Source organism: Podarcis pityusensis (genome assembly GCF_964106645.2).
Source record: "Podarcis pityusensis genome assembly, chromosome: 14".
In the NCBI taxonomy this organism is placed as follows: Eukaryota; Metazoa; Chordata; class Lepidosauria; order Squamata; family Lacertidae; genus Podarcis; species Podarcis pityusensis.
Genome location: NC_138039.1, coordinates 1,469,009 through 1,496,767, shown reverse-complemented (window position 1 = coordinate 1,496,767; position 27,759 = coordinate 1,469,009). Strand labels below are relative to the sequence as shown.

At 48.3% G+C, this 27,759-nt stretch overlaps 1 protein-coding gene across 1 annotated transcript in view; it reads right to left on the bottom strand.

The window, feature by feature from the left end:
• The window catches only part of RNF216 (ring finger protein 216), an 81,504-nt gene that overhangs the window by 13,433 nt on the left and 40,312 nt on the right, over positions 1–27,759 (bottom strand). The window contains exon 14 of the mRNA XM_080980993.1: positions 2,739–2,836. Coding sequence (XP_080837119.1) covers positions 2,739–2,836 — 98 coding nt within the window. The remainder of the gene's footprint in view (positions 1–2,738; positions 2,837–27,759) is intronic.

Here is a 27,759-nt window from a genome sequence, read left to right as displayed (position 1 = left end):
AAGGACTCTCTCAAGGCAAATCTTTAAAAATGTAGTATAAACACCGACAACTGGGAAACACTGGCCTGCGAGCGCTCCAATTGGAGAACAGCCTTTCCCAAAGGTGTCATCGACCTTGAAGACACTCGAACTCAGAACGCAAGGGAGAAACATGCTAAGAGGAAGGCATGCCTGGCAAATCCACACCGTGATCAACTGCCGCCCAGAAACCAATGTCCCCGCTGTGGAAGGACGTGTGGATCCAGAATTGGCCTCCACAGTCACTTACGGACTCATTGTTAAAACCGTGTTTATGGAAGACAATCTTACTCGGCTACGAGGGATCGCCAAAGAAGACAATGATGACTCAAGACAGCACAGGGAGGCTTTGAAGTCCTGTCCAGGCACTGACCAGACTGACCTTCACTTCAGGAAGATGATTCTATGTCTGCATGATGTGCCTTTGGACCTTGGCTCTGTGACTGAAAGAGGTGAAACCCATCCTGCTACTCCTAGATCTCCGCCAAGAGCCTCTCACACCCATGTCTTAGTTTGGTGGCTCCAAACTCCCACATCCCCAGACCACTTGAAAATCACTGAGGGTCTTGGCAGCTCTCTCAATGATTTTCCTGCCTGTTGAATAATGGAGGTATTTAAATTGGACAGGAAAATTGGCTTCCAGGTGGAAAGATCCAAATTAGAAACAGAATTGTTAGAACCCAATACTAAGAATTTGTCAAGAATGTATAACTTGCTGCTGAAATGGAATACTCAAGATGAAACGGTAAAATCGGCTATGATTAAATGGGCACAGGACGTTGGTCATAACATTATGTTTGCTGACTGGGAACAGTTATGGACCACAGGTATGAAATTTACGGCATGTAATGCCTTAAGAGAGAATATTATGAAAATGATATACAGGTGGTACATAACCCCAGTCAAGCTTGCGAAAATCTATCACTTGCCCGATAACAAATGTTGGAAATGTAAAGAAATTGAAGGTACATTTTTTCACCTTTGGTGGACGTGCCCAAAGATTAAGGCTTTCTGGGAAATGATATATAATGAATTAAAGAAGGTATTTAAGTATACCTTCCCTAAGAAACCAGAGGCCTTTCTCCTGGGCATAGTGGGCCAAATGGTGTTAAAAAAGGATAGAACTTTCTTTATGTATGCAACAACAGCAGCAAGAATACTCATCGCAAAGTATTGGAAGACACAAGAACTTCCCACGCTGGAGGAATGGCAGATGAAACTTATGGACTATATGGAATTGGCGGAAATGACTGGCAGAATCCTTGACCAGGGAGAAGAGTCGATGGAGGAAGACTGGAAGAAATTCAAAGACTATCTTCAGAAACACTGCAAAATTAAGGAATGTTAGAGTGATGTTGGACTGAAAATAAGTGGTTTCCAGCTGCATAGGTTAAAGTTAAGGATAGATTAAGATTAAAGATTAAGATTAAAGAAGTTTAAAGAAATGGAAATTTGATTTTAAAAGGGAAAACTTTAAAGTTACAGGATATTAAGATCAAGGATTAGGTTTAAAAGAGTTGAAGTTATATATTTTAACATTTTATTAAATTAAAGATTGGGATTAAAAAAGTGGAAAAGAAACTGCTGGATAAATAAATGTGGATTGGAATACAAAAGAGGGAGGTATGAGGAAGTCCAGAAAATAAGTGACTTAAAATTGGTAATGGAAAAGAGAGTTCGTTATTAATTGTTTTGTGTTTATATTGTTAAGTTTTGTATTTTTTTTGTGTGTGTTGTTTTTCTTTTTTGTTTGTTTAAAACCTTAATAAAAAATTATTAAAAAAAAAAAAAAAAGATTTTCCTGCCTGTTGTTGCAACCGTAATGCGCTGTGCTAGATGCTGCAGGGTGTAACACTGTATTTTTATCGCCTCTTTTATTTCCCAGTTTCCCCATTTCAAATTCCTCTTTGGGAACTGTGCTTGCCCTTAGGGCAGACAGTAAACGAGCCAGAGGCAGACTCTGCTCCCCGTTTTCTGGGCTGCTCCCTCTCATCTTCCCAGCAGGAAGCGCCAAACAGAGCAGGAAGCTGGGCCTGAACTCCAGCTGCGCTTCCCCTTCCCAAGACTCCAACGGGACCTTTTATTGTCTGCAACAAGAGTAGAATTTCAGCTGCTCAAGGATAAGAAACTATATTAAAACTATATATGCAAAGCAGCGCTCCCCTGGCTGTCCTGCGCCCAGAGGTTTGCTCTTTCAGAGCGCATAAAAGCAGATACCTCGAGGGAGTTGGGCAGGTTTAGCCTGGAATAGAGGAGATGTCAGAGCCATCTTCAAATATCTCAAGGGCTGTCACATGGAAGATGGAGCAAGCTTGTTTTCTCCTGTTCTGGAGTGCAGGACTTGAACACATGGCTTCAAGTTACAAGAGAGATTTCAGCTCAATATCACAAAGAACATTTTGACAGTAAGAGCTGCTCCACAGTGGAACAGCCTCCCTCAGGAAGTTGTGGACTCTCCTTCCTTGGAGGTTTTTAAGCAGAGCTTAATGGCCATCTGTCCTGGATGCTTTAGTTGAGATTCCTGCATTGCAGGGGGTTGGACTAGATGACCCTGGGGGGTCCCTTCCAACTCCACCATTCTACGATTCTAGGATATATCCTGAAGCACAAAAGCCCTCTTGCTGAGGAGGCTCAGTAGCAGGTACTTTCTGGACTGGCTTAAATAAGAAACTAGAAAAAAAGGCTTCCTGGTTCTCCCTGACCTTCACAAAGTTACTTACATAGATGTTCGGTATTTTATGTCATCCTTCTCAGCCAGCTGCTCACAGGTGAGGTTCATATGCTCCTTCCAGAGGCCCTGGCATTTCCTGCAGGTTTCCTGGAGAGTGAGATCACCACATTAAGCAGCAGGAAGACACCAGTGATAATGACAATTTTTTTAAAAAAGGGCAACCGGACAAATAAGCAGCGCTGAAGGCATTTTGCAGGCAGCACAGATATACAAAACACAAAAGGAACACTTGGGGAAGGGGAATGGCACTGGATACAGAGGCCGGCAGCATGAAATGGATTGAAAACGCTGATAAACACGCCTGTCTTCCCCCGGGTACTAGGATGACACTAGACTCAATGCCATGGGAGTCTCTCTAAGGAGATAATTGCACAAAGAGGGTGTCACCACTGAGAAGGCTCAATCCTTGGTCAAGACCCACTTTCCCTCCAAAGGCAGGGGCACCAGCAAGGACATCTGAAGACAGAATCGGTTCACAGGGCAGCCCTTTAGATGATGGGCATCAGCCGCAATTGGAAAAAGCATGAAGTCACTCAATCTTCATTTAAGCTCCACCCGTGTATTTCTCCACCCCCCCACCCCCCCGTGCCTTGGAAAGGTTTTGCCTGTACGGCAGGGATGGAGAACCTCCAGCCCATAAGGTGAATTTGGCCGTCCAGGCCTCCCCATTTGGCCCACCAGGAAGTTTCCCCAAATCCACAGCCAGGCCTCCGTTTCTCGTGCACCCAATCCCTGCAGAAAGCATGGCTGAGCTCCCCAACAGCAGCAGCTGGTGGTGCTTAGTCCCTGTCTGCCTTGCCCCCACGGCAGGTCGGTAGGGGGAAGAGAAAGATCTGGCCTGCTGGGCCAAAAAGGCTCCCCCCATCCCTGGTGTGTGTCTGTGGATGGGGGGGGGTTTCCTGCCACACACAGCCAGCCCAGCGGGCCCCGCCTTTGCCACCTGTGGGCTCCTCGTGCAGAATCAAGTCCGCCCACCCAGAGGTTTGCATCGGTTTGGTGGGCGATGGGAAAGGGCTGCTTGCTGTTCCAGAGCAGGGGGGCAGGCGGGGAGGCAGCCTTAATGAGCAAACCCACATGGAAACGAGAGGCTGGTTTCCCAACCAACGCGCTAACTTGAACCACCAGGCCTCCCCAGGCGGCTGCGGGAGAGAGAGAATGGCCGGACTCAGCACCGCAAGACGGTTTTGGGATTTGTGATGGGGGGCCCTGCGAGAGCCATGCTGTGGGGTTTCAGGGGCTGCTGGCACTCGCTGCTCTAGGACTGAATGCCCCAGAGCCTGGGGGGCTGAGCTCAGCGTGGTGCTGAAGAACTCTCCCGCAAAACCTTGTAGAAACGGACAGAAGCAGTGCAAGGGGCAGCGTGGTGCAGCGGTTAGAGGGCTGGGCCAGGACCTGAGCAGCCAGGGTTCAAATCTCCACTCAGCCATGAAGCCGGCTAGTCGTTCTTTCCCTCAAAGGGTTGTTGTGAGGCTGGGGAGGGGAGAACCCTGAGCTCTTTGCAGGAAAGAGTAGGAAAGCAACGGAACATTTGATGAGCCCCAGGTGGGGGACTCTTTATCAGTCAGCGCCTCTGAGCTGTGAGGGGCTTCAAAGCATAGGAACAGCTGTAGGGCACCAAGCACAGCATGCCCTAATTTTTTACAACTTTTGAAAACATCATGCTTTCCCTCATGAGGAAGCCAACATCAATTTTTGGAGGAGGAGGAGGAGGAGGAGGAGGAGGAGGAGGAGGAGGAGGAGGAAGAAGAAGAAGAAGAAGAAGAAGAAGAAGAAGAAGAAGAAGAAGAAGAAGAAGAAGAACAACAACAACAACAACAACAACAACAACAACAACAACTCCACACAGATAAGGACTTGGTAGGGTTGCAGGGCAGATGAAATTGCTTTGGGAACCCCATGTTTGACCTGTGTCTGGAAGGGGACAACTTGGATTTTTCCACCGCAAGCACCCCAAAACACATTGGATCAGCCTCAAGGACTGTGTGTGTGCGCACTTTTATGAAACTGAACATGATTCTGTTCTGAGATTTTTACAGGAAGCACAAGACGTCTTCTTCTTCTCATTCCCCCGCTTTGCTTCCAGCCCATCCCCCTAAACGTACTTCTTCCTGGCATGCTGGATATCTAATATGGCTTCCACAGCTAGGGTGCAGAAGCATAATGCCAGCTAAGCGTTCCTTTAAAAATGCATTTTGATCCCCTCACTGTCGGAGGAAGGGAGAGGGAGCCCTCACACATCATTCTCCCTAATTTTCCAATTTTCTCTAAAGGCGGAGGGGAGCTATTTGCATTCAAAGTTCCTTGCAAAAATGCAAAGCTGCCTCCTCCTTTTTAATAAAGTGCAGCTGTTCCAAGCAGGAGCTCATCCATCAGCAGACAGTGCCGCCTAGTGGTTGGAAGCAGCGCCCGCCAGGGCCTTTGCCAGAGCACAGGAGGAGCAGCAAGTCTGCCACAGCCATCAAGGTGCTCAGACTCTAAAGAGGAGGAGACCTGCTGTCAACAGCTGCTGAGCCAAGGAACATGGCAGCCAGGCCTCCTTAGCACTGCTAAGTGCTTTGGGAAACTGTAGCTGGTTGATAGGAATCAGGAAGCGGCCTGGCTTCCACCTCCTGGTAATCCATGGGGATTATGCAAAAACACAGCTCAGAGCAAGCCAAGGATACTGGGAGATTATTGCAAATCTCACAGCATTTGGAAGAGAGACAAGAGCTTTTATTGGGCCAGCTAGTCACTTAAAACACAGTGAGATCTCAAGGTATGTATGTATTTGCCCTGCAAAGGAACAGCAATGCTAGAGTGACAGAATCACACACGGCTGTCAGCCTTGCTCTGTGAAAAGTGAAGCTGCTGGCAAGATTTGCGTTGCTTCAAGTCCTGTATCTCTGCTCTCCTTGCACAAGAATAAGGCAAGGCTTTCTGGCACTGTCACAAACCCTGAAAAGGGAAGGCAGTCGAAGCACATGGAAAGAAATCTCTATGGAACTTACTTATTTCAGTATGGGGGTGGGACTGTGCTGCTGCTTGTGCAAATCTGTCTTTAAAAGGCAAGCTGCTGAACAGATAAGGGAGTACTAGAAATATCAGGGAAAGAAAACCAGGTATAATCCAGTCCCAGAACTCAGGGCCCCCACGGGCACTGCAACCCTAATCCCACTCACCTGGCAGGAAACCCCACTGAACTCAACTTCTGAGCAGACATGGTCAGGGTTAGGCTGAAGTAAGTTAACACAAAAGGAATATCTCACCAAGCTAGTAAGAGTTCCTAGGGCTGATCTCGTTGGGGGCCCTTGCAAGCGGTGACTGCAGCGACTGCCATCCCATAACGGTTGGCTCTTGCTTAGCCACTGGCAATCCCCACCCCAAACACACCTTGTTGTTGCCACCACCTTTCTACCCAAACTGGCTCACAAAGAGCAAAGCAGGCAGACCTCCTGGGAGGCTTTCCCCACCTGGCATTCTGCTCTGGAGGTCGGCTTTGATAATATTTCAGTAATTTTGGGTGAGCGGCTCACTTTATTAGTAGCTGGCCTCCTCCTTGTTGTTTTAAATGTACAGGTATTTTTCACTGCATTCTGTGTTCTATAGTAAGCTGCCTTTAAAAGGTTTACTGCCAAAGGCAGCAGATAAATATTTGAAAAAAACTGCATTTGAGTTTCGCTCCTGGGCACCCAGGAGATCTCTTTGGCATCTCCCTAGGTTGGCAATTCTTAGAATTATAGAATTGAAGTTGGGAGGGACCCTGAGGATCCTCTAATCCAGCCTTTCTCAACCTGTGGGTCCCCAGTTGTTGCTGAACTACAACTCCCATCACCCCTAGCTAGCAAGGTCAGAGCTCAGGGATGATGGGAGTTGTAGGCCAACAACACCTGGGGACCCACAGGTTGAGAACCGCTGCGCCTAGTCCAACCCCCTGCAAGGCAGGAATATGCAGCTGTCCCGTACAGAGATCGAACCTGCAACCGTGGCGTTATCAGCACCAGGCTCTCACCAGGTGAGCTATCCAGGCTGACCATTATTCCTGCCACCAGCCCTATGCTGGCACAAGCCCTTGTGAGAATAGTGCCCTCCCTAGCACTGGTGAGCACACCAAACACCAGGGATCTTCAAGCAGTTTTATGCCAGTAACATGCAACACAACAGACGAGTTTCAATTATCATCTCTTGGCTCAGCAGAGATACAGACGAGCCTTTTGGCTGCACAAACAAAGGCACATTTTGCAAGGGTTTTGCATAAACTATGGTTCCCTGCTTTATCCAAACCAGGAAACCATGGTTAACAGCTCTGGAATAAAGCCAGGGTGCCAATTCAACCGGTGCGATAGGATCACAGTTGCTGGGCCATATTCTGGACAAGCTACAAGTTTCCAAGCAGGCTCAGAAAGCAGCATATAATGCAGTAACCTAAGCTGGATGTCACCCAGACACAGAGAACTACGACAATATTATTTTAGTCAACAAGCCACAAAAGGTCGCAGCCTGCTTGGTTTTGCTCGGTATATACCCGGGGCTCGGTTTGTGACTCTTCAGGCACTTCAGGTTATTTGGTTAGACTTATATAGCCGAGATAAATATAGCTGTGACCTCACACTGCTAAATTAGCATACACAGGGCAGGAAGCCCGAGTTGCGATTCCAGTCACTTGATACTGGGAGCACACGGGTGCTGCGACTATCGCCAGAGGACATCTCAAGCTTGCAGCAGCTCAGAGCCTCCCTCAGCCAAAGTAAATAACGCTAATCAGACACAAATGTTGGCTCATGCAAAGTCTTCGAAGTCTAGACCTCCTGCAGTTATGCCAACGGCGCAAGGCTAAGAGCCACAGCAGAGAGTTCTGGGAAACTGGCACCCAGCAGATGCTGGGGACTTGCAGGGAAGGAAGCAATGTCCCCCTTGCATAAACTCCCAAATAGATTTCAGGAAACCCAACAGGTTCTGATGGGAAGTGTGGTCCAAAACATGCAGAGAAAACCAAGTTGGGGAAGGTTGATCTACTCCATGTGGATGGTCTCCTCTCTATCTGCCCCTACTGTGTTTCAGACTGCAGCACACACGACAAGGTGCATCTCCTCAGAACTGAACCAGCAGAGCTAAAGTGGTCTCTTCCACTGACCAGAAGGCCGAGGGGCAACGGCACGCACACACAACCATCACAGCACTGGAGTCCGAATCCTGGCTCCATCCATCAGCCAGTGCAAGAACAGCTGCTCCAATGCTTGCCTTCCTCTTCCCTCCCCATTCCTTTTTCCTTCTCTGCTGTGCCTATTTGACTGTGAGCCGGCAGCCATGAGCTGGCTTGTCTTTTAATATACAGTCGTACCTTGGAAGTCGAACGGAATCCGGTCCAGAAGTCTGTTCAACTTTCAAAATGTTCAGAAACAAAAGTGCAGCTTCTGATTGGCTGCATGAAGCCCCGTCGGACGTTCGGGTTCCAAAGAACGTTTGCAAATCGGAACACTCACTTCCGGGTTTGCGGCGTTTGGGAGCCAAAACGTCCAAGTACCAAGGCGTTCAGGATCCAAGGTACGACTGTATATGAAAAGTGCTTGGGAAATGTGTGCGTTTTAAGTGTTTAAGCCTCAGGAGAGGCTGGCAAGGATACAGTGGTTCACAAACCATTTTTAATTTTGAGATGGGCAGGAGGATCCACAAAGTCACAAGCTCATGCAGTGCTTGACACTGCCAATGTCCCAGGCGCATTTTGCAACAGGGAATTTCATTAGCACAAGCAGTTTCTGAGCTCTGGGTGCAGCGCTGCACCTAAGATTTCATACCAAAACTTCAGAGTGGAAGGAAAGCAGGACCATTTTCTGCCTCCCCACTCTCTAAAGACTGGAGAAGAGACCCTCTTCAGAATATTAGGGGGGCAGGCAGGGGGAGGACTAGACCATGTGAAAAATGAACACAATATTTTAGCTGCAGATCATTCATTTTCAGCTTTGTATTCTTGTGATAAAAAAGTGCGCAGAGACATTCCATTGTTGCTCCTATAACCCACAATTAAGGTGCCATTTAGCTCCTAGCTTTCATATCTCAGTTTCTAACATTGAGCTCATGGCGGGGACCCGAGACAACAGTGGGCACCATCTCATGCAGCGTTCAAGGGTCTTCTGTGGGGAGAGAGAGCACAGCAAGGCTCAAGGGCTGGGCTGCAAAACAGGAAGCTTCCCACTGCAAATGTCACTCTCGCCACAAACTCACCAGATGACCAGCTATGAACTCTTCAGCCCCCTCCACCTCCGATAGGAAGCATGCGGATGGAGGAAGCAAGACAGCCTCAACCTTTCCAGCATGCTCTGTGAAAACTACCACCTAGAACCGCAGAGTTGAAACTTACCCCCTGGGGTCATCTAGTCCCGTCCCGTCCCCCATCCCCCCGCAATGCAGGAATCTCAACTGAGACATCCATGACAAGTGGCCATCCAACGTCTGCTTCAAAACCTCCAAGGAAAGAGGTTTTTGTTCTTCTAGGGTGCATGCCCTTCATTTCCCCAACTTTGTTGCCACCCCAGAAGTCCACTTCTACACTTCACCATATAAGGGGATTTTTCCAGGGACCAGAAAGCTGGTATGACTGGCAGACCAAGACCTATGAACCCGTATTTGCTTTTGCCCCCCACCCCCTTTCACAGGGCAGAGGGAAAGATCGCACATACACACCATTGTTCAAACGCTGCAATAAAAGTTCCATGTTTATCCGCAACTCACTTTTATGGCCCTGTTGCGGGAAAGCAGGTTGTGCAAGGAGGCCTCTGCCTCCTGCCCCACACGTGGCTTGAACTTTCGGTTTCCACAGCTGACTGGTGCAGCAGAAGAAGTTACCTCCTGACGATCAACCCCTCTGTGGATATTGCTCACAAATGACCTGGGCTGAAGGCAGCAGACTCTGCCCTCGGAGTCAGATTTAAAGGCAGGGGGCTCGGTGGGTCCCCTTAACTATCTACTCAACCACCAAGAGAACAACAGAAGAGTTGGTCTTGATTTGTACATCTGGCAAATCAACCTGGCAGTGCTGCAATAAACTGCTATCATTCACAAAAGAAATGACAACACCAGAGCTTAGTCAGCAAATTGTGTGTGCAGCAAGATTGAATCCGTGCCTGAAAACTTGCTGTCTGATATGAGAGAGGGAAGTCGTGCATGGAAATCATGCATCAGCACTGTGAAATGGGCTACAGAGGCAATGAAATATGAAGCACTCCAAAGATGAACTATCAGAACGTGGCTGGTCCAAAGATGCCACCTGGTCAGATGTGTGGGGTGCAAACAATAAAATGATTATTATTCTGCCTCTCACTTAGGATCCCATTTGCTTTATGTCCAACCCTGCTCTGAGTCTCGCAGCCCTTGGCCTCCCGTCTTTGCTACGGGAAGCCTTCCTGTGTGGACTGAAAGGGGAAAGGTCGGTTCAGATTCCCCAGCGCAAAGCCAGGCTTGCTTCACTACAGTGGGGGGTTTTCAGGGAAATCAAGACCAGCATTGCTACTACTGCTGTGCCCCCAAAGGGCAGTGTGCCAAAGACTTGCTGAAGTCTAAGCTGAAGGAACTTTTCAGCTGAGCTGCCAAATCTTATCTTTCCACGCTTGTCCTTGGTTTGGCTCAAGGCTAAGACAGGAAGAGTGGGGAAATTTCACGGAACTAGACGAAATCTTATTCTCTTGTTTGCTTCCACAACTGACCCTGAGCCTTGGAGACGGTGTAGATGAAAGTCGAAATAAATCTACTATCTGCTATACTGTTTTGTGAAGCATGCCACGGTGATGGGGACTGAGTACCTTGTTTATGTGCTCAGATTTATAATCGCCTCTGTCCCATTGCAAGGGGTTGCATCAGTTGACCCTCAAGCTCCCTTCCAACTCTACAGTTCTGTGAATCCTGAGCGATGTTTGAAATGCAAAATCCTGCACCTTGTTTCCATTCTTTCAGCCATGCTGAAGAGATCAGGAGGCAACAGAATGTGAGAAACAAGTCTCAGCTTTGGAGCCAGAGCGCGCTTGATCCTGGCCCTCTCCACTGACCCTCCACCCTTTGCTCTACCTGCCCAGAGAATGTGGTTCCGGTTGCTGTGCTGGGGCAGAGGGGAAGCAGAAGGCAGAGGAGGTGGCCAGAAAGCACCAAATCAGGCTATACTTCAAGCCCCATGAATCTGCTGACAGAGAACAGAAGATGCGAATCGAATCATTTATGGATGGCTCTGAAGCCGCCTCCACGGGCCCTTCTGGCAGAATCATGAGCTGGGTGCAGCCTGTTGGATCCCAGGCGTCAGGTTGGTCAGGGCACCGCGGCATGAAGGTGAACCATGGGCGGTTCAGCTGCCCACGGAGCCGATTAATAAAGAGGAGGGCAGTGAAAGCAAAATCCTGAAGTGCCCCAGGACTAAAAATCGATGTTCACTTTCTGAGAATGAGAACAATAAGCAGCCTCCGGTATAAAATGAGTTCATCTTCAAGGTGCCACAAGACTACATTTTACCTAGCACACGACCGGAAACTAATCTATCACTTTCATAATATAAAAATTTCCCAGTTTTCTCTGTGCTCCTGATTCTACCTACCAAGAAACCTGTGTGTTTCACCTAAGAAAGGAGACATATCTGGCTAACAGCTGGATTTTACATTTTAAAACTGGGAGATCAGCCGTGGTGAGTTATTCATCCCAGCAGTCCTGGTGCAACCTGAAACCCGCCCAGCACCCAGGAGAGCCTCATCTGCTCCCACCCACATTCCTTCCTGAGACTCAGACCAGATTCAGACCCCAAGGCTTCACCTGACCAACTCCCCTTGAACACAGTTTTATTTGCAAGATCAATCAATATGAAGTGACAGATTGAGAACGGTATGCAGTTAACATCTGTAAATATATAACCAGTATCTATAATTGGTACACACACACCCATCTAAAATCCATCCTTCAGTTTTCAATCTGTATATGGAGCTTTTTCCAAGCGTGGTAAAGGTAAAGAACCCCTTGATGGTTATGTCCACTCAAGGGCAACTATGGGGTGTGGTGCTCATCTCGCTTTTCAGGCCGAGGGAGCCGGCGTTTGTCCACAGAAAGTTTTCCGGGTCAAGTTTGATATACAAGCCCACTGTAGTAAGATAAAACGATCATCTCAAGGGTCCTCTAGGGGCGACACCTCTTTGACATAACCAAACAATATTATAAATTCATAACCAACAATTTCTGCTATTTCTGACAATACCCGTTCTCTGTATATTCTGGTTTTGAGGGCACCACCACAATATGTGAAAAGTGTACAGTGGTACCTCGGGTTAAGTACTTAATTCGTTCGAGGTCCGTTCTTAACCTGAAACTGTTCTTAACCTGAAGCACCACTTTAGCTAATGGGGGCATGATTTCTGTTCTCATCCTGAAGCAAAGTTCTTAACCCGAGGTACTGATATTTAATATTATTTTATATTATTTTACTGAATGTTGAATGTTATTTTATTTGCATATTGTATATTGTATTATGCATATTGTCTTATTTATATGATGTTAGCCGCTCTGAGCCTGGCTTTGGCTGGGGAGAGCGGGATACAAATAAAATTTATTATTATTATTACTGTTTCTGGGTTAGTGGAGTTTGTAACCTGAAGCGTATGTAAACCGAGGTACCACTGTATTTGAAACTTGCCCCCCACCCCAAGCTTACAATCTTATTCCAGGCTCCTGGTAGTCAGAGATTCTTGGTGAGAGAACAGGCCCTGGGGGATTTTAGCAGGCAGCCAGAACCGATAGCCAGAGACATGGTCTCACTTTAACACCACTGCTCCCCCCCACCCCCAGTATTGATTTTATTTTGCTTCCGTTTGTGGTTTTCCTGTTGTTTCAAGCCAGCTGATTTTAATGATTTCATCTACATTTCCAATGCTTTCTTATATCCTTGCTCCAAATTGGACTGTGACCTGCTTTGGCAGCTTGTCTCGTTGCTGAAAAGCAGGCAGTGCATTTGCTAAATAAGTAGACAGCAGCTGGTCACATCCAAGCAGATGGAGAGGCCTTGCTGCCTTGCCTCTGCTTCCAGCACAACCACACTGGCTGCCCATGGACTAGGAAGCAAGGTTCTTTGCATTCATCTACAAGGCCCTGAAAAACTTCGGTTTAGGTTACCTTAGGAACCAACTAGACCCTTACAATCCCCAGTTCAGTCACTGAGACCGTCTGTTGGAGCATCCCTGCTTTTGACTCCTGAACTGGTGAGGCTCATTCGACACAGCTGAGTGTCTCTGGCCCACTCCTGGTGCAATGCTCTTCCAGCAGAGATCCAGCAGGAGTCTTCTATAGGAACTTTTAAACGTTTGCTGAAAACTCTTCTGTGCTGCCAAGCTTATACAGACAATTAAGGAATGTAATAGTTAAAACTGCATTGATTTTTTTAAAAAAACTGAAACTGCAGTATGCAAGTAGTTTATAGCTAAAAACGCTCACCCTCCTTGATGCAGCCAGATTCAAATGGCCAACGACACTCCCTCCCTCCTTAGCGTCTGGGCCTTCTCAGTGGTGGCACCTGGTTTGTGGAATGCGCCTTCCTCTGCAGGGTGGGTGGCACAAACTCTGCTTGCCTTTTGGCACCAACTGAAAACACATCTCTGCACCTGAGCTTTTGTGGGAGTTAAATAGGATAAGCGTATTAACGCAGCTTTTAATTTTTGAATGGTATGGTTGCCTTAATTACGTTACTGTCTGTTCCCATTCCTTTCATGAATATGCTTTAAGTGTTTTCTCTTTTTAGGATTTCATATCTAACGTGCCGTGTGATTGTGAATCAATGAAGTGTGGACAGGAAATGTAATAATCATCATAATAATTTGCAATAACGACCTATGCAGTGTTTTTCAAGAGCCCAAAGTGCTTTACAGCAAGTTGACGCTCAGTTGAAACCGGAGAACTGACACTTCTTCAGGTTTCAGGGTCAGGAAAGTCAAGATTAAAGACCGAACAAAACAGGAGATGGGCTGAGTAAGCAACGCAGCAATTTGTCCAATTTACAAGCCAACAGCACTAGATAAGTTGAATTCCAACAATTCCAATCAAGTTTCAGCCAAAGCTTCCATGGAGAGAAAATTAACGGCTTGTTTATTTAACCCAGCCCCAAAGCAACTCACCCCAACATGCAATTTTCTATGAATCCACAAGACACAACCTGAATGGGGGGGGGGGGTCATCCCTACAGTCAAAGACATTTTTCCACTCCTTTACACAGAAGAGCAGCATTCCACTTCGAACAATCCCACCCTCCTGTAGCAGAAGCACTGAGCGCCAACCTAGTTACGTTGCATATTTAAGTCATTTCAATTTTTAACCAAAGCTATTGTCCCACAAGCTGCCGTGTGTTGTGGTCAAAGGCATTTTGAAGACTCGCAGGGCCACGGGTTCCCGTAAGAGCTATTTAGAGAGATGGGGGTCACTGGCCTGTGCATAAGCCTGGCCCATCACCCAAAACCAGCAGCGCTGCCCCACCAGAAATGGGCAGGAAACCACCAAGATCATTCCCATCGCGAGACGCATGGACGCATGGCGAGGGCTTCATGGGCTCTTCATGCTTCTGTCCAGCCCTCTGCCGCTTGGTTGGCGCCAGCACCATCAGGATTTCTGGTACACCTGAAAGTGATCAGGGAGGCCCAGGGCTGCCCAAGCAAGGCAAAGGCGGAAGCCTGGTTCTCAGGGCCATGCCAACCCCTGCCCTAAGAGGCAAAGCTCCTTGCGGGCGGTTCTGATGCACTTCCTGCTGCAGGCAAATGGTTCAGTGAGCCATTGCAGGCATGCAGGAGAGGCAATTGCACTGATGAGTGCTCCCCAGTGTGTGTGTGTGTGTGGTGTGTGGGGGGGGGCACACTAAGCCACAGTCCCCTCAAGCAGAAAGCTAGTTAGGCAGGGCGCAGACTGGGCCACACCACCGACAGCCTGAAGCTCTCTCCCACCTCTTTCTGCTGCATGGCCACAAGTCAGATTTGCTCAAAGATTTCATAGAAGTAGGAAGGGAACCCAAGGGTCATCTAGTCCAACCCCCTGCAATGCTTGGAGCCAAGGCCACCCTCTATGTTACATCCAATTCCTGGGATGTGGGGAAGCTTGGACCGAAAAGACCATCCCAAGGCCTACTCCCTGCTTAGGGGATGGCAATTTCCAAACTCCGCCAAGCAGTGGGCAGCTGATGCTCGGTGCCTGGAAGGGTTTTTAAATTATTATTCCACAGGAGGAGCCACACAAGGAGTGTGCGCACCAGCAGCGTGTGGTGTGGGGCGGGGAGCAAAATGCTGCATCTTCCATCGGATCCTGCCCACCCCAAAGTGTCTCAAGTGCCCAGCTGGCTCTGCAAAGGCATTATTGACTCCACAAGCTTAGATTAAATGCATCGCTGATCAACTTTCATCCGGCTCCTTCTCAAGAAATCCATTAAGACGGAATGCTTTGGGGCATTCCAAGCAAGAGGAGTGACAGGAGGAGAATTATCAAAAAGCAAGCAACGGTTTCTCAAAAAAATATTATTTGTAGGGTTTCTCAGGCCCTCTTCACCCAGGGCAGGCGGAAACAACAGAATGATAACAATCGAAAACACTGCAACAAGGTCTTGCAGCTGGGATTGCAAGCCACTTTCCCCCAACCTTTCTGGGTGTTCAACACACATGCACACACACAGAAAAAGAGAGAGAGAGAGAAATCTCCACACCTTGAGCTCACTCTGTTCCAGGCATGACCCCCACTTTCACTGGAAAGGAGAAGTCAAGGCAAAAGCCCTTCCTACAAGTAGGAACTACAGGACTTCCGCAAACTCCTTCGTTTCCGTCCTCATTCTCACTTCCATTTCGGGATGCTCGCAGGGGTGGGGGGACAACTTGCACCAAATCCAATGTCTTTTCTTTATATATATAAAAAAGGATGCAGGTTGTCTCATCTTTGCTAATATGAGGGCAAAACAGCAACCACTTTTGTACTGTTTGCCTTTCGGCAAGGAGCTCAGGAGGACAAGGCCATTGCGAGAGACCTGCTGGATCAGGCCCAAGAGTCCATGGTTCTGTTCCCACTGCAGCCAACCAGAAGTCCCATGGGGGAAGCCCAAACACAGGACACGAGCCCAGAAGCCCCTCTAGCAACTGGGATTCATTGTGGGGGCAGAACACAGCCATCCTGGCTGGTAGTGACCGATCGTCTTCTCCTCTATTATTGGTCCAACTCTCTTTTACAGCACCCAAGATGGCGCCCATCACTGCCTCGTGAGAGGGGGTCCCGTGGCTTAATTGCACTGCTGAAGAAATACTTCATTTTATCCGACATGACACTCCAACGTTCAGCTTCATTCAAGGCCCACAAATTCTAGAGTTAGGAGAGGGGGAGAAAAGCTTTTCTCTGTCTCTTTTCTCCACACAGTGCATAATTTTATGGTGTCGCCATTGAGCTGCCCACTCTAGCCCACGAGGCCTTGTGCCACGTCCGTCACTCCCATGTGGGATTCCTTGCTTAAAAATGGTGCTACTTGGGACTCCTTCCAGTCCTCCGTTACAGAGGCTGGAGGTGGCAATTTCAGGTTATCTTTGTGGGGCATGTCAGGATGAGAGCACGACTGAGCTAAACATCAGTGAACTTCACGGCTGAGAAAGGATCTGGGGCATCCCTCAAGAACAAAACTTTCTGCTGCACAACAGGGAATTTTACAAATGATTTTAGGATTGCTGTTCATTTCAAGAGTCCGCACGCTGCGACGGTTGTTTGAGAAGACGCAGCGTGTTTTGCAAGAGTCAACACCCACAATGAAGCTTGAACCGTCAGTCCTTATTTTGACAGCGCCTTACCTAATGGCACAAAGCCCATCCCATATGCTTCTGAGGTGGTGGGGTTTGTACGTGGCAGAGCCCTGCCAGGATTGCAGCAACTCACAATGCAGAGGCGGCCAAGGAGAGGGCATAGCCAGGAGCCAGCAATGGGCTCCTGCAGCAGCTTGCTCTGAGCTAGGGGAATGCCTGGCCCACATGGAGCTGCTGACTTGCCCCACAGGACAAACTCCCCACCCCTTTCAAAAATGGCTGGCCATGCAGGATCCGTTCAGCAGCGGAGCGAATGCTTTGTGTGCAAAAACGTCTCCGTTGCAATCCCAGCATCTCCAGACACGGCTGCGAAGGGCCCCTCTCCAAAATCCTGGAGCGCAGCTGCCAGTCGGTGTTCTGAGCTAAAAGGACCAATGGTCTGGCCTGGCGTATGGCAGCTTCCAGGTTCCTATTGGGGGTGGGTGCAAGGGGAGAGGAAGTGAAGACGCAGCCAGCCAGGGCATCCCACTGCCTGTCTTCTGCAGTGGATGAGCCCCTCCACGTGCTTTTCTTGGAGACTCGATTCTCCTCTGAGTACCATTACAAAAACAAGGGAGGAAACACACCGCTGCTCATAAAAATACAAGAATCGCCCATTGTGCTGAGAGGTTATTCTAAGAGTGGCCTTGAGCATGCTACCAGCTGCATTGCCTGAAATACATGGCCAGGTGTTAACAGACACCACTTTTCCAAAAAAGGAGAAAAGAGGGCAGATAGCAAAGCATTTTCCGTCTGTACCTTGAAAGGGCAAGATGCCAAGCCCTGCGTTATCCCCATTTGCCCTTGACACTGTGGAAAAGGTGGCAGTTGTGTTTTGCACAATCCCAGGAACAGGAGAGAGAAGCCTTGGCAGTTTCGAGTCTGGGATAAATACTTTTCAAATGAAAAGTAATATCCAGATACACTGATCATAATTAGGTATTCCTCACATCGGCCATGTTTGCAAGCTGCTTTAAGGCACAGCGTTTAAACTGTGGCTTCCTGTGCATGAGAGAATGGCCCTTGCTTCACCCACGCAGACCTGAGAACAGGCTGCTAGACTAGGTGGGCCACTGGCCTAATCCAACCAGACTTTTCTTATCTTCTCATATTCTTACCAGCAGGCTGGTGGGATTTGTTTTAGACCATGGCTTACCATTACATTGCAAACGTGGACATTTTTGCTTGTCTATGTATATATGTAATGTCTTTTATGGACATGAACACAGAATTATGAGAGAAGAGTCAGCCTTGAAACAATTAGGATGGGATGGAAGCAATTAGGATTCATCAGGATGTGTTTTATAAAAATGGAAGGAACAGTAATGTTTTTTTAAAACCCGATTGCAGCTAATGCAACAGGTCGCAAAGAAAAGCAGTTGAACAGCAGCTTCAAGGTGTGCAGTTATTTAAAGTATGAACAACTGGGCCTGTGTTTACCCCAAACTGGCAATCTCAAGAACTATGGGAGGGAAGAAGCCACGATTCAGCAGCAGGGCACACACTTAATGCAAGAAGACCCCAGTTTCAATCCCTGGACCCTCTGGCTAAAAGGCTCTCTTCTTGTGACCTTTTGAGAATCATCTAATAAGAGTGCCTTAGAACCAGAGGACTGGTTCAATATAAAAGGCAGCTTCACTCACAATATGTGTTTGTGTGTATATTTATGGAGGAAGGCACGCTAGGCACACTTGGCGAATCCACACCGTGATCAGCTCCCGCCTGGAAACCAATGTCCCCACTGTGGAAGGACGTGTGGATCCAGAATTGGCCTCCACAGTCACTTACGGACTCATTGTTAAAACCGTGTTTATGGAAGACAATCTTACTCGGCTACGAGGGATCGCCAAAGAAGAAGAAGATATTTATGGAGAGTCATGTCTGCTGCAGAGAAGGATGGCACCTTCACTTTCCACCTGGGACTACGGCCTCTCTAGTCACAGGTGGCATTGACATAGAGGTGGGGAGTGGGGATCCACCCCACAACTCTGCATGACCAGCAGCAGCAGTAATAATAATGATAATAATAATGATAATAATAATAATTGTACCCCACCTAACTGACTCTGGGTGGAACATGGGAGTTGGGGCTCCTAGCAGGGAATTTAAGAGTGTTTAAAGGCGAGGCAGGTGCAGGAAATCAAGCAACGTAAAAGCAGCTTTTGTGACCTTATTTTTGTACCACCAGCCTGGAAGGCGGCAATCGAGTAGGATTTGCACAAGTCACCTTTCCTTGGGCACCACTCTGCTTGCTGCCACTTTAAAGAGAGCTGGCGGTGGGACTGATTTATTTCTTTATTTAATAAATTTATACACTGCTTGATTGGGAAGAAAAAAACCCTCAATGCAGTTTACAACAAAAGCAGAGAGCAGCTTTCCCCACACTTAACACAACTGCACGCCTGTTTTGAGAGCTCAGTCTTACCAGCGTGCCCTTTCTCTGGCAAAGATAATTTGGGGGTAATTTTGATAGCATCATTTTATCATTGATTTGTTTTCTGCAACTAAAAACCTATGATAAGCTTCTGCTGCATAATCTTTGAAACCCTTTTCTGTAGCCCCACACTTCGGGAAGTGTGTAAGTAACAAATGAGGATACACACATACACATACACACACACACACAAAAATATACATAGACAAATACATACACTCTAAATTCAAGCTTAGGCTGCCCCCTTATGGCCATCTGTTTCAAGGGCCTTTACAGCTGCAGGCCAGCTTTTACGAACCCTCCCAGATCCTGCAGGAAGACCTTGGGCTGACCAGGAAACACAGCTAAAATAAATAGGGCCTGGAAGCCCTACTGTGATCCAGTACTTCAGAGACTGGGTTTACAGTAAGTCTGTGCTAGTTTTAGTGCGTAGCAGCTCACCTTCTGGAAGGAAAGAATAATAGCTCCATCTCCCACTACAGGTATACTGAGGACCTAGAGAGGTAACTCTCAAAGGGTGGCAGGAGAGGAAGATTCAAGGACAACCAAAGAAACATTTAAACAGTTCATTGTAGTGTAGTGTAGCTGAATGTTTTATACTTTCCCTGTGCCCCACGAACATATTATTGTTACAGGAATTTTTATAATGATGGAGGGGGGGTTGCCCCTCCAGGACGCAGTTGTTCACACACAATGTCTCCTCAAAGCACCACATAACACACGACACCACACAACTTCCAACACTGTTCTGCTCAGGGAAAAGATGGCTACTGAAGGGGGGCGGTTTGGGAAACTGGTAAAAGACAGCCGTAATCCCCAAAACCTGGGATCAGCCTCTTGCATAAGAGATCATCGCTGGCATCCTGGCAAATGGGTGCAAAAACAGGCAGTCATCCTGTGGACAGTAGCAAACCATCCAGGAATGGATGAGGTTCTTGGTCAGGACAAAGAGGTGTGATCAACCAGGAACTTGTCAATATTTCTTTTGTCTTACTTGATGAGTGTGAGGTGGAGGGAAGGATGGAGAAAAACCTGATGCTCAGGTTTCTTTCACCAGACCTTCCCAATTTGTGATGTTTTTGTGAAGTATGCATGATGTAATTTTAGGGGGTTTGTAAAGCTGATGAAAATGGGAGCCACCCTTTGTTCTGGGCTCCTTCCTGCTTCTCCCCTGCGGTGGGTGGAAGTCCAGTTGCAACAGTCCTTCAAAATAAAGACCAGGCCTGCTGGCTGCTGTTTTGCTCCTATATTCCTGGCTGGTGTCTTTGTTTGGTAATCCAAGTGAGCCCAAGGATTTCCCTATAACATTATAAAGGAGTTGTGTTCTATGTTATAAATCAAACACTGCTGGGGGTTGTTTCTTTTTGCTTTCCAATGCATTTCTTATCAATAAAAAATTTGGTGGGGTGTGAACAAATTTCCATTCTGAGAGTGTGGCCCAGAGAAGAAAGTTTGAGAACCACAAACCTAGAGAAAAAGGCAGCTGACAAAATACTGGCATTGCCCCCACCCCGGCCGGCACCCAGTCTAGTTCCCATTTCCTTAACATAGTCTATAGGGTGGTGGGTTCACCTCAACCCCTTCTCCTTTAGGACAAAGTGCCCATTAGCAAACACTTCCTACACACGGACCAGCATTATGGTGCCTTGCAGTTGTGTAGGGAACTGAAAGGGAGCTCCCCAGGGTGGATTTGCCTCTTCGAACAAGCGCACGAACCAGCTGTGTGTGGCCCCATTGAGGGATCACATGGGAAGTGTGTGAACAATTTGTGCTTGGAAAATGCTAACACATGCAAGAAGGAAGGCTCGGCTAAGTTCACAGTCACACATACGCTGGCCATAGCCAAGTCACGGGAAGGGCACATGGTTTGAATGTGGGGGATGCGCAAAACCAGGCGCCTGGCCTTAGCAACGATCTGGAGGAGGGCCAGTCCAGATACGACAGACAGCCTGGCGGTGAGTGGTTCCTCAATCCTGCGCTGGCGATGTCTAGGTTTGACTACTGCAATGCAACATACCCTGGGCTGCCTTTGAAGACTGTTTGGAAAACCCAGCTGGCCCAGAATGTAGTGGTCGGTGTACTGCCTGGGACCAGGAGGTCTGAACATCTGACTACAGTTTTGGCCCAGCTCCACTGGCTGCAAATTTGTCTCCAAGCCCATTTCAAAGGATTGGTTTTGACCTTCTGGCACCTTGCATGGATCGGGACCTCAGTACCTCAAGGGCTGCCTTTTCCTGAATAAACCTGCCCAAACCCTGAGAACAGCACCTGAGAGGATTTGTTCAGAGTCTTCTCCCCTGGAGAACAAATATATTAGGACGAATATATATATCCTGCCTTCTTCCCTAACAAGGACTTAAGTGCTTGCCATCTGTGCAGGTCAGCTGTGCGCTGGCTCTTGCTCCCTCGGCCTAAGCTACCTCGCAGGGTTGTTGGGAGGATAAAATGAAAGGGGTTTGAGAACATAATTAGGACTGCTGCCCCATGGAGGAAGAAAGTGTGTGTGGGGGGGGTAATCGTAGGAAGAGTGTTATGTACTTACGAGGTTAAAACAAAAACAAAGAACGTTGAATTCGCTTGGCTATATCTAGATGGCCTGGAAATTAATGCGGCACACATGTGAAGAGGCTATTCTGCTCTCACTCTTGCCTCAGCAAATACATCGTGAAACAAATGGCGGATGGGCAGCCCCACAGCTCGCCCCTTTGGTGCTTTGGCTCTGGCTCAGAGCCGGCACGCCTGCGCTCCCCATTCAGTGCCGTCTTCTCAGCTGACTTCTTGGCATTCAAAAGGCATGTCCAGTATTAAACTCCCATCCGCTTTCGAGTGCGTCTGACTTCATTCTGAAAAACTGCAGCCATGCTTGCGCTTGGCCAGGCAGACGCATTCCATTAATGCTCCCCTCTTGGAAACGTCTGCTCTGTCCAAGCGGGGGGGGGGGGGTGGAGAAACAGCTACGGGCCTCAGCGCCACCCTTGGCTCCCTCACGCATCGCAGGGGTTGGGAGCCGTCTCAGCCATGCACATTGCTAGAAAGGCCGCGCGGTGGGGCCCAGACATCGCTGTGGGACTATGCAACTGGGGGGGGGGGGGCCCACAGGGGCAATACAAGCAACTTCCTATCTGAGCAAGGACTTCTTGGTTAACAGCGACTCAACAAGCCACTTGCAACGACTGAAACGTAACACAAAAAGGTACCACATATTCAGGGGGAGTATGTACATAGGCATGTTCTAAATACAGTGGTACCTCCGGTTGCGGACAGGATCCGTTCTGGATGTCCGGTCGGATCCCGAGGTTTCTGCAACCTGAGGACTGCTTCTGCTCATGCACGCGCAGCAAAACCCGGTAAAATACTTCTGGGTTTGCCGTTTTCGCATCCCGAAGTTTACAAGGGGTTATGTAGCTGGAGGTGCTACTGTACACAGTCCCAGCAGTGAGTGAACAAACTGAACCAGAGATTCTCTGCGTGCAAAACATCTCCACTCTCCCTGGGAGGCTCTTCCTTGCAGGAGGAGCTGTGGACTCAGACAAGGGCCTGCTGGTGGCCACAGGAAGCTTCTAAAGAACTATCGGGGAAATTCCATCGGAGAGGAGGCTGTCAGTGGCTGCTAGTCGTTATGGCTACATGCTCCCTTTCGGAGCAGAAGGAGCATGCTGGGAATAGCAGGAGGAGGAGCAGGAGGAGGAGGAAAGGGCTCGTGCCCTGAGGCCACCATGGGAAAGGGTGCGTTGGACGGAAAGGCCTTTGGTCTCCTCCTCCACGAGCCAAGCTCTTCTTAGGACTCGGCCACTAAGTGTTGGTAGGCTTTAAAAGGGGGTGAGACAAATGCATGGGAGCAACATTGATCCAAGGCTACTGGGCACGATGGTGTTCCAGGGTCAGAGGCCCCAGCCTCTTCATGCCCGTTGTCAGGGAGCAACAACAGTCTGCTTGGAGAGAGCTGGGGTTTCCTCTGAAGCCATCGCTGTGTCACAACCTAGGGCCATATATGAGCAGAGAGGCACGCAACTTTTTGCGTGTGGACTAGTAGCTACCTTGGACCTCTACAGGGTCAAAACAGCCAGGGTGAGGCAAATAGGTACTAAAATAGAAGACACTTTGGTTTTGTATTTTAACATAGGCATCAAAGTACTTAACTTATTGTGAAACAATGACATCTTCTTTTAAAAATGTAATTAACTGTAGTGTCTATTCTCTTGCTGGAGGCTGAGTGGCAGAACACTCTAGAGACACCTGTTCATCCTGGCTTTCGAATTTAATATGTCTGTCTGTCTGTCTGTCTATCTATCTATCTATCTATCTATCTAATTTATATACTGCCCTTCATCCAAGGATCACAGGGCAGTTCACAGTATAAAAACACACAAAGACATCACATAATAACAAACAGAACAATAATCCCTACACAGTTTAAAAGGTCACTGATTGCTTAATCAGCCAAAGACCCAAGAGAAGAGGAACATTTTCCTCTAGCGCCTAAAGATATCTGAGGAATACGCCAGGCAAGCCTCCCTGGGGAGAGCATTGCACAAGCAGGGAGCCACCACAGAAAAGGCCTCATTCCTGTGCTGCCACCCTCCAGGCCTCTCCTTTCCATTTTTAGGACTCACCTTAATTTTGTATTTTTAAGTGGCGCTAAACTGTTTTGAATATAGTGCAATGCTGTGTTTTAACATTAATGTTGCGTTTTAATTGTTGCAACCCACCCTAGGAACTTAGCGTGAAGGATGGGCAACCAACAGCAGCAGCAGCAACAGCACAGAAGGTTCCTGCCTCCATGCAAAGGTTTAACTCAAACGACAACCCAATACCCCAACCCTCATTGTGTCAGACAACGGTCTGCCTTTCAGCTGTGGTTGCTTCGCTTCCACATTAAAGATTCTCCCCGCACAAGAGCCAGGCAGGAACGAAGAACCTCAATACCGCAAAAACTGACACACACTGTTAAGAGAAAGCAGGAACACACAACTGTGGTTGCCCCCCCCCCCCAAATGAAGCTACAGAGCAATTGTTTCGGATTTCTTAAATTAAAATCCAGTGCACTCTAAACACCAAAAGCTAAAAGGATCTTTAAAATAATTTACAATTCGTGCATTATGCCATGAAGCAACTAGTGCGTTATCTAAGCATAGATTTAATTAAGAACATAAAGTCTTCAAAGCTCTCTTAAACTTGGAAGCTATCCCTCCCAGAGGTAGTTTTAACACAGCTGCATTGAGATGAATGTTCCCAGCTGCAGCTGCCCTCTGGTGGTTCAGGAGTAGAAAGGGATCAGCAGAGCTGTGAGGCCCTTTTCAAACATGGTAAAAGTTCCTCAGTCCCACTCCCATTCTGGGAGCTGAGGGTCATACAGTCATATCTCAGGTTACAGACGCTTCAGGTTGCGTTTTTTTCGGGTTGCAGACCGCCGAAACCCGGAAGTACCGGAATGGGTTACTTCCAGGTTTCAGCAGTCGCGCATGCACAGAAGCGCCGAATTGCAACCAGCGTGAGCGCAGACGCGCCACTGCAGGTTGCAAACGCTGCGGGTTGCAAACGTACATCCTGCACGGATCACGTTCGCAACCCAAGCGTCCGCTGTACAGGGGTCTTCCGGGCCCTCCCAGGAAGCGCCGAAAGCATACTGCCACCTGCTGCGCAATATATTTCCGTGATTTTAATAGTCAAAGGACATTCCTTTGATCAGGCTGCCCTAGAAACAACCAATTTTATTCAGAGTTCCCAATGTTCCTCTGGTGCACACCCCCAGCCCAGACTCCTCCACTTCCCACTCAAATGCCCACGGCGCAGTGGGGCCAATCCTGTCTCCTGCAACTCTGCCTCAAACAGGAGAACTTCCCAGCTGCACTCAAGAGACGCCAGGAAGTGAACCCAGCACCTTCTGCACACGAAAACACATGAACCACCGCTGAGCAGCTTCCCTAAGTATTCCAATGTTGACGTTTTCATGGAATCATAGAATTGCAGAGTTGGGAGGGACCCTGAGGATCACGCAGTCCGGCCCCCTGCAAGGCAGGAGTGTGCAGCTGCCCCATACAGGGACTGAACCTGCAATCTTGGCGTTATCAGCCCCGTGTTCCCCCAACTGAACTATCCATACTACTGTTTGTATAAGGCAACTGTCATCCACTCCAGTGTCTCAGATCAAGAGACCAAATATTCCTCTCTAAGGACAATTTGAACATACGGAAGACATACCGTATTTTTCGCTCCATTGGACGCACCGGACCATAGGACGCACCAGACCATAGGAGGGGGAGAACAGGGAAAAAAAATTTTTTTCTTGTTCTCCCCCTCTAAAACAAGGTGCATTCAAGGTACATTCACCAGAGCTTGTGAGGCTGGCGGTGGGGGGAAGCGCTGCTTTCCCCCACCGCCAGCCTCAAAGATCCCTGAAGCCTTTGGAGCGCGGCGCCCCGCTGCCCTGCAGAGGTTTGCACGCAGCCGTCCCCAAGCTAGAGCAGCGAGACGGAGGGCTCCGCAGTGCTCCGTCTTCCTGTTCTGGCTTTGGGCTTAGCGGCGCAGCCTGCATTCGCTCTATAGGACGCACACACATTTCCCCTTAATTTTTGGAGGGGGAAATGTGCGTCCTATAGAACGAAAAATACGGTACTCATCGCTGACAGACAGCCATCCAAACTCTGCTCAGAAACCTCCAAGGAAGGAGAGTTTGCCACCTCTCACGAGAGTCAAACTGCTCTTACTGTCAGAAAGCTCTTCCTGATGTTTAGTCAGAATCTCCTTTTCACATCTTATGAGAGGGCATAAGCAGACGTTTGCATTGCAGAACCGGGAAGCCAGCTCACACTCCCCAAATGCTAACCTGGCCCTCCCCAAAGAGGGAAAGAGAGAGAGAGCAAGAAGAGTGGGCTGCACAGCGCACAAGAATGGCCATGCTCACACGCTGAACGACTTTGAGCAGGCCTGCCCCAAAAGGGCTGGTGCCACAGGGCATGTGGAGGACGCCGCCTTGTAAAAGGCCTGACTCTCTGGCCATTTAGACCAGTTCTGCCTGCTCTGACTCCAGGGTCCCAGGTCCCGATCCCTTTTAAGCGGAGCTGCCAGGGATCGAACCTGGGAACTTCTGCGTAGGAAGGCAAGCGCTCGGCCAAGGAAATAGGAGTCCCAGCCCTAGTCCACCAAGTCTACAGCAGGGCTTGGCAGACTACCAAAGGGTGGCTGCTGTCCTGCAAGGAAGGAATACCTGCTGAGAGTCTGAGGGTCCTGCTCCTGCCTCTCTCCACCAGGCCTAGGGTGGAGGTCAGATACACCTCAAAGGGACTGCTGCTGCCCAGAAGAGAGTCCTGTTTACATTCAATTGAAAAATTCATTTTTAATTGTGTTTTTTATTTGTTTTTATTTGGTTGGGGGGGGTGTTTCTGTTTATAGTTTGATTATGTATTTTGTGTTTTTATCTTGTGAACTGCCCTGAGACCGGTGGGTATAGAGCGGTATATAATTTTTAATAAATAATAATAAATACTGCAAACACACATTAAAAGTAGACGCATGAGCCGAGGCAGCATTGATTTCAAGCAGCAAGTATAAGCTGCTCCCAGAAGCCCCTTTGGGTGCTCTAGTTCCACATTCCCACTGTGCTTCCATCCGGGCTCAGCAGCTGATTCCAGCAGCATTGCTCCCCCAGCTTGGCTGATCCGTCCTCCGTTACAAACAGCAAATCTGAAAAGTCAGCATTACAGCCAGACGGCTACAACTCCATTAAAAATGCAATAGCTGCCTTGGCTTGAATGACTAGCAAGGTTGGGGGGTGGAGGGGCTTCAAGGTTAAAAGCTGCCATGGGCAGACTGCTGCGGGGGGGGGGGAGAGTCTAATCGGCACGGATTTTGGTGCTTCCCTGGGAGGGACAATCTGAAGGAAGGCACATGCTGAAAATTAGGAGAGTTTGGAGAATGTCTCTAGCTCATCCCTCTCTCTGTCGTGCTAGCTTTCTACTTGCAGTTTTGTGGTTTAAAAAATAAATAATTTGAAAAGTTATTACTAATAGGGTCCCCAGCCTGTATTCTGTAGTCTAGGCAACTAAATCTTCCTGCTGTCTATGTAGAAATGGTCGAATGATTTATTAAACAGCAGGTGAGTGACTTGCCTGAAACCATCTTCCTCCCTAATAAGGCAAGGCCCTGGCTCAACTATCCAGACTTTTAAAAGGTCAAAGTCAAGGCTTTTACCTGGTTCCTGGAAATGAAATGGAGGCAGATGCAGTTCAACTGATGTGCTGTGTGCTTTGTGGGGCAAGCTCCAGTCAACCATCCAATTTTAGAGTTCCAAATGCTCTTCAAATGAACACTGAATGTCTTCCTACTAGTATAAGCTAAATCTTAACCAATTTACCTACCTACAGTGAGTCACTACACTCTGGCTGCTGAAAAGCTCCTCTGACCTCCAGAATTGGTCCAGCTGCATCCCCACCCCGTCCCCAGCAACTGCTGTGTTTTTTGCAGAACTGGGGGGGGGGGGGTTTTGAGGTGCTGAGCATGAAGATGGCTTTGAGTTGCAAAAAGCACCTCCTAAGAGTTAATTCCACTCAGAACAAGACCGAACCTTGAGGTCCTCTCCCATGAGTAACATTTCCTCTTGTCCTCCACAATGTTAAAGGGAGGCTTTCTCCTCCCTGCTCAAACACACCCACCCGCTGCCCTAAAGGAAGAGGTTAGGCAAGATTGCCTGGCTCATGATGTGACCAAATTAGGAAATAAACTCCAAAAGGCTCCAAGATGGACATCAGACACAGTGGCCTGCACTTAGCCTCTGACCAGCGCTGCTTTGAGGCTGC